We start from the raw sequence: 10846 nt of genomic DNA, 5'->3' as shown, positions 1-10846 counted from the left end.
CTGTTTGAACTCTTTGCTATATGTATAGATATATAGAGATACCTACAATGCAAATGCTTACAGTCATTTTGCATGCCCTTTACGAAATAAATATCACAAATAAATTCTAACACTCAAAAAAGAATAGTATACAGTGTTAGGAACCAAGTTACATTTATAAATGCAGAAGCATTAATACTACCTATTCAGCTTAATTTCTTAGTATGCAAGCTTCAGCAATTGCTAGCTACACTTCACTTCAGGAGTCATAATAAATGCTGGTCATGCCAAAATCTAAGAAGAAACAAAACCACCAAAGTTCTACACCATCCCTCCAAATTATACACAGGTTTTTGACAGACACTGTAATAATAAAGCAGTTTCATGGAATTCATTAACACTGTCCAATATTAAATATCAAGTCTGGAACACAGGTCTCTATGTTCGAAACAGAATCAGAGCAGGAGCATCATGTTTGTCAGCACTGCATCCATACACAGCAAAAGCAGAGACAGCAAGAGCCTGTACCCAGACCAGAGCTGCAACTACCAGAATAAAGAGAGAACAGGGGCAGATTTACTGGCAAAAGGGAGGAGAGGGAGAGAAGAAGGACTGAACACAGCTCTAGTTACAACTATTGTTAAAGAGCAGTTTGAAGAAATAGCCTTAATGCTGTAGCCTGGTCTTGCCAGCTCAGTCCTCAAAAATGGCCCCTGTCCCAAAAGCCAGTAATGACACGTAGGAGCTCTGTTAGCAAGAGCAGGTTACAGATTGTGCCTGCATAGGACAGAAAGTTTGCTGTGCCAAAGGCACATAGGGCAGTTCATTCTCTGTATCTTAATACAAGTATTTCTACCAAAAAATTCTCATGGAGGAAGTGGGTGATTCACAAGTACATCTCTTTTCAGGAAAGAAGAGATCTCACACACTCAACACCCTGACTCAACTTCAGCTTACCCTACTGAATAATAAAATCTAGATCCTGCCCTAGAAATCTGCTTACACTTTAGATCATGCCACTTTTCTCATCTTGCAAAGAGGATCGTGAAGCGGATCTTCCTAGCAACAGCTCCTTCTCATGGATCAGGCTATCTAGCAGGTCCTCCTGTCTGTAGTTGTGATAAACCTTCAGGAAAGCCAGAATGGTAATTGCCAGCCAAGTCAGCCAGGCAGCCCAGAGACCAAACTAGAGAAGAAAAAAAATCATAAAGAGGTCAGTACTGTATTCTAAAAACGAAGTCAACTCTCCAGATGAATATCAAAACCTCAGCTGGACCAAAACCCATGGAGTCACACCAAGTTGAACTCAGTGAAGTCCTGGGTTCTTCATATAAAGGAGTCACTTTTATGGCATATTTCTGTCCTAAATGCAGATATGCCTGAGCTGGGCATCTAGATGCCAGTGCTGGCAATGAAGACACAAAACGAGCTTGTGTCCAAGAGGCATTGCTACTTTCAGGGAATGCCCCAGGAAGACTAATGCCTCTTTCCATGTGGGAAAATATAAGAAGCCTGTTCAAAGATGCAGACCTGCCGGGATGGGACTCTTGCCCCTGCAGAATTAGTCCACACACAAGTGCTCAGGCCCCAGTGTTGACTGACTTTATCATTGACTTAGAGCTAGAATGGTCAATAGAAAGGACTGACAGCCTTAGAGGTCTAATTCTCATGGATTCATCAGAAAACAGCCCTACTTACATTACATTAATCTTTCATTATTTTCAATGGTCTGATATTTACATAGCTAAGGTGATGTCAGACAAACTCATGGAAGGCAAAACTAGTAGCCTCATGATCTGGTGCAGGTCAGACATTATTCTGAACAGCAATGAAGAGCTCCAGGATACCAGAGTGTTGCAACTTTTGCAGACCTTATCCTTTGGATAAACAATGAATTTTCTGAAATGATTAACAATATCATTTCAGTGGTAGGGTGAGGTTTTGACATGTCTGCATTCAAAACTAGCTATTTTGAATTTACAATGCAAATGTGCCCACCACTATCATCCTGATTCAGCACTTACTGAAGTCAGTGGAAACTAACTTCAAATTCCCATTGATTTCTGAGGAATGGTGGTTCAGCTCCAGCAATACCCGATCAATAAGCAAATGGCAAATGAACTGAAACAGAATCATGGCCTAGTCTGACCTACCTGTGCAATAGCAAACTGGTCATAGAAAGCAGAGTTTTCCAAGTTCAGTTCAAGATCTATGTCCTGCAATTCTTCACAGCTAACCAGAAAGGCATTTGGAAGGAAAAAAAGAAGAAAATTATTTCAGAGATTGCAGGTAAACTAAATAAAAAATGAAGCAACATCTTAAATGTATTTTGAACAGTCATAAGTGCATGTTTTATCAAAAGATATTTAAGTTATGGTAATTACCAGGTTGCTTTCCAATCTTCTTTAAAACTAAACTGAAAAAGGTATGTAATTACTTTCTTTAAAAAAAAAAAAAAGTATAATTATGTAAGTGATAACACCAATCTTCCACAAGTGGAATTGCAATAGTTAACATGAAAAGAGTGTCCTTAAGCCCCTCTTTCCCAGTACCACCTCGCCTCCCACAGATATGCCTCTGGCATCACCCAGGTTGGTTGCTTCACCCCTCAATGAAACAAAGTGTATGAGCCTCTGTTACCTTTTGACTTCATCAGGAAAAGCCTCAGAAGAAGGAATTGTGTTTTTGTTTCGGATGCTCCAGCAAGGAGAAGATACTCTGATGGTAAGATAGAGGCTGCCTACAGATTTTACAAATAACTTGATCTTTATTGGTGTGAAAAAAATCCCAGGATATTGAGGTTGTCATTCTATCTCTTGGTTGATTTCTGCAGCCTCTTCTCTCTCCTTTTCAGTGCTGTCGGTCATCTTGGGTTCTTACCCGAATATTCGATTAGATGTTTTTTTGTAATCGAATTTTTAACCGAATATTCGAATAATTCGATTAATCGTTGCAGCCCTAAACAGAACATTTACTATGGCATTTTACAACATATGACAATGTGCAACATAAATGTATGCTTTAAGTAGTACATTTATTCAATATCATATGACATAAAATGTCACCTTTTCTTCTCTCTTCATTGTTATTTGTTTGATAGGAAAAAATCATCCTCAATTTATCATGTTTCCTATAAGGAGCATAACACTGTGGGATACAGTAGACCATTTTAGAAGCTGTACATTTTCTGCACTGTAAGAAAGCATCCACCTCTACTTTGCACTTAAAAAATACTTTCCATTCTGTGGCTCTCGGGGCGTCCACAGCACCGTTAACAAGGCCAGGATCTCTACGCCAAAGTTTTTGGTTGATGGTGCATTGTGACACAGGTATAATGAGTGACTTGCCCACTGTCACACAGAGCCTGGACAGAGAACCAGGAGCCCTGACCCCCAGCCCCCTGCCTTGCTCACAAGACCACACTCCCTCCATTCTTAGAAAACTTCCAAATCTAGCTTTCCTTCAGAAATAAACATTTTTAAACCAATGGATTTCTTTTGCATAAAATAATGGCTCAAAGGTACTATGAAACACCATGGAAACACATTTTCTCTGTGGGCTTCTAAATAAACAAATAAACAAAAACGTTTGATTAGATTTTTTTTTGTTCCAGATGAAAAAAATCTGGATTTTCACATTATAGATGCCTTCTCCGCCTTGCTCACCTTGCATGTAATAACTACAGTTTGTAACACCACTGTTCAATTGTGCATATATGAAAAAAAAAGGGAAGAAAATGTATTCTTCAATACTAACCTATTTGGCATGCTTCCTTTCTCGGTAATTGCATCACACCACATGTTAAATCCTACACTCACTATAGTGCTAGCAATAAATGTGATGAACACCACAAAGGCGCTGATCAGCAGATTCAGGAAGGCGTAAAAGAAAGAGCTGTAATAAAAGGGAAGAAAAATGTAACTCATAAACAGCTGAAACACAACATCAGCAGTCTCTGTAAGCAGCATACACTGGGCACAAAGATATCAGTTTGCATTTGAAATACATCTGCTTTAATTAAGAACACCTAATACATTGAAACACTATGGATTATGATTTTGAGTCATATTATCTTCATTTGTAAGTGCATTTGCTTTTGGTCTTTTTTTTTTCCACCGTAAGAGAATGGAGCTTTAAATATAAGTACCGAGGGGAGATTGTTCATACACTGCATGGTTTTCATTAGCTGTAATGATGAAAATCACCATTGTTAAAATAAATGTCATTAACTCAAATTATGTAGTAACTGGAGCTAAAATTATTTCATGATTAAAGTGATAATTGGGACAAAAATTGCTTAGGAGAGGGAAACTAAAAATAAAAACATGGTACTGATAGCTATAATCATTTTAAGCAATGTAACACAAAGTACTGCCACCATAGGACACGAATCCCAGCTTTATGGGCAATTTGCAGAGCAGGCCAGCTTCTCGTGGGACTTCTCTGGCTTTGGTGTCAGTATGTTATTTCTGCCAGCTGAATATCAATTTACCTCAGTCCCATTAAGTCTGCCCAACCCAGGCCAGCCTTTGGCACATGCTGTGTTTGGAGTGGGATGGGGTGGGATGCCTGTAGTGGTCCCATAAGGCCATGGAATCATTAACTCATTTTCCAACCTCACTGTTTAACTCCTCCCCTTAATCCTAGCCATTAGGAAGTTTCTAATCCTCTTTTCATTCATTTGACCAAGTCCTTCACAAGTTGAAACTGCTCTAAGTGGGTGTTTAGAATAGGACATCCTGGAATGTCACATTATCTAAAAACTGGATATCTACTCTAGGTTGTAGAAAGACTGGTAACTCCAGGAAGCAGATCATCCTATTCAGGTTATGTGGCAAAATTGAATATGACAAAATTCCCACCAGTGCCATCTGTTATGCTGGGGATAGAAGGAGTCTACTCACCCCAGAGACCACAAAACTTCCAGTTGTTTCTTTTCCCTGGTTGCTCATTAATTGAAAAGCTAAGTGGCTTTTTGAGTGAGTGTTTGAATTTTGAAAGGTTCTGGCCTGGACAATCCTAATTTCTACAGGTTTTGCATGGTGATGCATATGTGGCCTCAGGGGGAATTCTTTAAAATGAGATGAGGAAGCCATTATCAGCAGGATTACGCTGTTTGTTCCTGGGTTGATGAGGCTTTAGAGAGGCTGTTTAGGTTCTCTCCAAAGTGATGGTTGTCTCATCCCAAGTCTGATAGAAAAGAAGTGAAATAAACCACCTTCCAGAAATGCCCTTATAGATTGTGGTGGGAGCTGGATGCCAGGACATCTGGCTTCTAGATGAACAATAAGCTGAATCCTACTCTTCGGCTTAGCTGGACTTGGTGAACCAGATCTGCTCACCTCTGCTGAATGCTGGGGTCACTTGCACAGAGGGAGCTGATATGAACCATGGTTTTCCATGTTCTCTGCCACACCCTGATTTCAAATCTAGCCTGGATTTCGACCCAAGTGTTGCTAAAGCCATATCCACTGTGCGCACCTTAGCATGGTACGCTGGCCTGAGAGGCAGAAAAGACTTGAGCTCTTCACAGAATAAAAGAGTTGATACCACAATTAGTAACAGCTCTAGAAAGGGAACAGTTACCAGGAGTATTTAGTGGGTCATCAATTGTGTAATGGTAAATGCTCACAGCTCAAAGTTGCTTTGCAGTCATAGTAGTGAAGTATCTGAGCTGTATTCGGTTGTATTCAGCTGAGCTGAATAGTTCCAGGCCCCTGAGGTAAGGGGTGATGAGACACTTCTAAGAAGGTGTTTTAGGAGTCATAACTATCTGACAGCAATCATTGAAATCCACTGCACACAAAGGATGCATAGGATGTTAACTAACCCTGACTTCCTCAGCTGGCTCACCCTGGAGCTGGTCCAGTAGCACTGATCCTCGTCAACAGGATCATCAGTGATGACATTCTGGTTCTTCCTCAACTGCCTCTGATCAGAAAAGACAATTATCGTTTATGGCAAGGAGCTTGCATTTATCTCTCCATCCAAACAGAAATGTTTTCATGCCCATTTGAAGCATTAACAAATGTCTGTCTAAAATCAGAACAGCATGAGTCCTGCCCTCTTTTCATACAGACAGCGGCAGATAAGGTACAGAACAGACCTTCTTTCTTTTTAGGAAACTGCTGTTCCCAAGCAGCTTCTCTCTCATCCTGTTTTACCCTTCTGTGATCTTTCATGGTTATCTCATCATCCCAACTTGCTCCATCTTTGCTCTCCACAACCCCACAGCCTTCTGCCTTTCTTGCCTGGAGCAACTATGAACAGTGTTACACAACTGATGATGCTCAGCCCAAAGGAGCCTGAAAGCAACTCCTAAAGGGGTAATTTTCAGGGGCCTGACCAACAGTTTTGAAGTAAATAGCCACATTTGAAAGTGGGCCAAACATCTGATCTAAATTTCACTATAACAAGGTTTTTACTACTGGTTTCCTCTCAAAACTTAATTAGCTCTGAAGTGCAAAGCATCTAGATTCAGTTAATCCTCTGTAGGTATTGGATCACCTGAGAAAGCTGGATTCAAAGGTATTGAGAAGTACATGGTTGTATTTAGTTTTAATATGGAAATAAGTTTCCGGTCTATACTTACTACAGCATGTTTTAGTATTAGGCAGCTTGAGAGTGGATGGAAAGAGCCAGGGAGAAAACACTGTTACACAGTTCCCAGTATTACCAAGCCCAGATGTGAGTAACAGCCCTTGACTCAAGAAACTTCTAGTCCAAACAGATCTGGACAGGAGTGATTTACCCTTGGAATGGTCCCTAAATCATAAGAAAATTACTTTCCTGCTCTAGACAGATGCCAGGGCCATCCTCCAGTCCTGGCCCTGTAGCACCCAGAGGCTGCATTACCTGTGCCCGGGGCTCTGGCCTCTCATGCCACCAGAGAGGTAAGAACAGAACACAGAGCTCCTGAGCCTGGTCCACCAAGCCTCTCATTACACCTGCTGGGGTCAGATGCCCCTTGGTTTGTCTGAGCACAGGAACCAGCTGCCAGTGCAGCCCTGAGCTGCTGCAGGGAGTGCTCAGCGTTGCTCTCATGTTGTAACCAAGCAATAGCTGTTGCGTGCAGTAGCTGCCATGTCCACAACAAAAGCAGGATAGAAAATGGAGGGGAGTCACCAACTTCTCCCTTCTGTCCCCCCACGCACAGCTGTGTTGTTTCAAGGTTTTTCACACACCTGGTGTACATCTGGGGAAGGCCTTTCTTTGCATGGCCATGTAGTGGGACCATGGTCAAGAGGTACCTGTGAGCTCCAGCCTCCAGCATCATCCCATGGCCCCCAACACCCTCCATGCCCACTGCAGCTGAGCTGTCCACATGCTGCTCCCAGAGTGCCAAAGGCAGCAGGTGCACAGCGGTGGATCCTGGCCCCCACTCCAAACCTCTGCAGGGAGTACCCTCCAAAGAGGGCCCTGGACACAGGTAGGGGAGTATGTGGTGTGTCTGCAGACAGCCATGGGCAGTACATCACCTCACCCCAAACCCCTCTGGGGAGAAAGATGACCTGGATGGTGTAAAGCCCAATGCTTCACCCCCAGACTGCTCCCACGTGCCCCAGCCTGCGGGAGGGATGGGCTCGTCCCCAGGGGATACTTACTCCTCGTGCCCTTTGCAGAGGAAGAAGAGGGTCCTCCAGGCCTGCACTGTGGCCAGCAGTAGGGAGAGGAGCCCGGTGAAGATGCTGAAGCGGCAGGCGGCCTCGGGCCCCCACTCCTGCACGGTGAAGCGCTGCCGCTCCACTGTCAGGTTGGCGTTGAGCCACATGCCCTCGGTGAAGAGCAGGCACCGGCCGTGGAAGTCGTTGCCATTCTCGGAGAGCGGCACCACCACGATGAAGCTGAAGAGGAAGGCCAGGAAGTAGCAGATGCACTGAGCGAAGAGGAAATTGCTGAGCGCCATGTCCGCGGCTCTGCGCCGGGAGAGGGAGGGAAGGAGGGAGGGGAGGAGGGAGGGATGCAGGAGGGAAGGATGCAGGAGGGAGGGATGCTGGAGGGAGGGATGCAGGAGGGAGAGACGCAAGGGGCGCGATGCGGGGTGGGAGGGAGGGAGGATGAAGGGATGGAGGGAGAAAGGCTGCAGCAGTAGGCGGTGGGGAGGGAGGGAGGATGCGCAGTGCAACGCAGTGCAATGGAATGCAATGCAAATGACTCCTCCGGGCACGGTGCTGCCTCTCCCGCCGCCGGAGCTGCCCCTGCTGATGGCTTCAGGGTTTGTGGGGGAAGCGGGGAGCGGAGGGGAAGAGCCGTTGTGGGGGCTCCCTCTTTTTCGGAAAATCTGGCCGCTACTACACCCTGGCGCCCAGGGGTTAAATCAGTCCGTGTGTCTCCAGCAGTGCCGGGTACCACCGTTCAGTGGGGGACCCCTCTAATGGCACAGGACACTGATGACACCCCTGTTGATGGTCATGACACACGGCCCCTCCACCACCAAAAAAAAAAAAAAAAAAAAAAAAAAAAAGAAAGAAACAAACAACCATTAAAAAAAACACCCATCAAACTGGCTTCTTCCTGGCTGCTGGATCCCAGCAAGTTTTGACCTGAGTTTCTAAAAATCTGGCCACCAAACTCAGACGGTGCACAGCCACCCCAGGACCTGCAGATCCAGGTTCTGTTCCTAGATCAAATGGTCACGCCTCTACCAAGACATTTCAAAGGCAGTAAGGGCTCATCAGAAGTCGAATAACTTTTGTTGAGCCTTGCTGTAATTTAGGGGCTGCACGGTGTTGGGATCAGCTGCATTATCCCCTGACTGGCAGACGGACCAGGGGTGAAAGAAAATAACCCTAGGCAAGCTCCTGATGGATATCAAGCTGAGAACAGACCAGCACAGCAATGGTGCTGCATGGCAGGAACAGGTGGCATTTGACTCCCAGGGGTGAACATCCACCCTGCTCTGCACTGCCAGTGAGCAACTCCCTGCCCCACACAATGCTTGCTTGGAAAGACAGCAGGACATTTCCTCAGCTGTAGGGCCCAAAACTGCAAGGCCAGGATTCAAGAAAGCAAAAGGCACCAGAGAAGGAAATGTGCCTTGTGCTCAGATCCCCCCAGCACAAAAATCCAAATTAAACTGACCTCAAGTTATAGTTTCCTGTCAATCCCAATTTCATTTTTCCATCTAAACATGAATCCTCTTTCCAATACAAGACACCACAATTAATCTCCAGTTCCAGGTAAAGTAATTTCTAATCCAATTTCCTAACCATATCCAGTATGAGATCAGCTGCAGGTCTGAAATCACTTCTTAATCCCAGGGCTCTTTCTGCTCATTTTATCACTGTGCCACTTCCTGGGCAGTGTTTAGAGAAGTAGATGAGGGACAAGGACCCCAAATATAGCACACATGGGATTTCAGGCTTGTGTTTCCATGGGGCAACTAAACAATTATTTTTCCACACTGTTAAGAGCTTACAGATGAGGTTACAAATGTTAAGAGGTTACAGATGCAGTCCTGAGGCAGGCACTGGGGGCATTCTCAGAGAACACATTAATTCATCTTCATTGCAAATCATTTGCAATGCATGCTGCTTTGAAATCTTACTCTGTCTGTACAGGGGAAGTATTTCTTGAAGTAAAACTTTTTTATATGTGAAATGTGTCAGGCCAGTTTTCTGATCCTTACCAAGGTCTGATCATCAAAAATTGTATTTCAGTTTTGCAAGATGAGCACTGACCTAACCCTATGGGGATAGACATGTGCTCCTAAGAGAAAGGATTTTGCTGATATTTCAGTCTATCAGTAAGGAGGAAAGTTTATTGCTCTTAACCTTGCTTCCAAGAAGTGCTAGTTTCCCAGTGGGCTTTGTCCTTTATCAGGAAAGAAATCAGACCTGGATTGAGCTGGAAAGGTCTTTTCTTTGAAACCTGACACATCAGATTTGCCAGATAATGTTTTCTGAAGTTGACTTGGGAGGTCAACACCATCATAAAAGCCCAGTTATTGCTTACACTAGAGCCCACAGAAGGGGCCAGCAGATGCCAAGGGTGCTTTACCTCAGGCAAGCCCCATACTCAGATCTTACCACCAGCAAGCACAGGAGGGTTATTGCAGAAGTGAACATGGGGGTCACTTGTAGAGCAGATAAAGTTGTCTTTGCTGATGAACTAACTCAAGCAAGCATTTATTGGAGAGGTTCAGAAAATACATCTAGGCATTTACAAGTGTGAACAGGCATGTAAAACAGCTGCACTTAGCAGGCTGACAGCTACTGAAGCACAGGGCTTGATCAGACAAAGTGACCACACACTGAAGTGAGCAAAGGGATAGAAATAAAACCCGTCAGCCGTCTCTTTGGCAGTTGCCTGGATTTCTCATACTCTTCCCTCGTATAAATCCTAAAAAAAAAAATTATGCTAAGCTGGAATTTGGTCTCTGAAACATACAGTTGTTTCAGCAGAGTAAATTTGGTAGTGTTTTATAAAGAAGACTCTAATAGGCTTACTTTTCTCAACATGGTGACACTGGAGGAAAAAGGCAAGGTGAATGATTATTCATTCGTTCTTATATCACAGGAAATGGAGGACATCAAATATACAGGTCAGGCAGAAACTTTGAAACAGAGGAAAAGATGCACATATTTCACAGAGCACGTAATTATTCTGTGGCACACTGCAGGGGCCAAAAAGAAATGCTGGCGGCAAAAGATATTAGAGAAATTAATGGAAAAAAGAGCCCAGCAGGGACTGCAAAATACAGAGCTGGGGAAGTAACCTTCAGCTCAGGAAGTCCCTGACAGCAGGTTGCTGGGAAGGTAGAGTCAAAATTATCATTCTGCATTTGCCAGAACCCTCTATTCTTCTCCGAAATGAGCATCTGCTCCTGGCTGTCCTTGGAGATGGGATACCTGGCAAGATGATCATT

The 10846-nt window shown here is 44.0% G+C and overlaps 1 protein-coding gene across 1 annotated transcript; it reads right to left on the bottom strand.

The window, feature by feature from the left end:
• Positions 1–629: 629 nt before the first annotated feature.
• Positions 630–8024, bottom strand: TMEM179 (transmembrane protein 179). Its single transcript, XM_027638078.1, has 4 exons — positions 7584–8024; positions 3736–3873; positions 2133–2211; positions 630–1165 (listed from the first exon to the last, which is right to left on the bottom strand). The coding sequence occupies exons 1-4, from the start codon at positions 7883–7885 to the stop codon at positions 986–988; spliced, it is 699 nt and encodes a 232-aa protein (XP_027493879.1). The 5' UTR covers positions 7886–8024; the 3' UTR covers positions 630–985.
• Between the last annotated feature and the right edge of the window lie 2822 nt (positions 8025–10846).

Source organism: Corapipo altera, unplaced genomic scaffold (assembly GCF_003945725.1).
Source record: "Corapipo altera isolate COAL_440 unplaced genomic scaffold, ASM394572v1 23, whole genome shotgun sequence".
Taxonomy (NCBI): Eukaryota; Metazoa; Chordata; class Aves; order Passeriformes; family Pipridae; genus Corapipo; species Corapipo altera.
This window is presented reverse-complemented; position numbering and strand designations above follow the sequence as displayed.

Bases quoted from the DNA above. Each gene is read 5' to 3' on its own strand.
- TMEM179 (XM_027638078.1), bottom strand. From the start codon at position 7,885: ATGGCGCTCAGCAATTTCCTCTTCGCTCAGTGCATCTGCTACTTCCTG. The intron at 2,212-3,735 runs GTTAGTATTGAA...CTTTCTGGTTAG, and splicing joins AAAGGAAGCATGCCAAATAG to CTGTGAAGAATTGCAGGACA. The intron at 1,166-2,132 runs GTAGGTCAGACT...TTTCTTCTCTAG, and splicing joins ACCAGTTTGCTATTGCACAG to TTTGGTCTCTGGGCTGCCTG.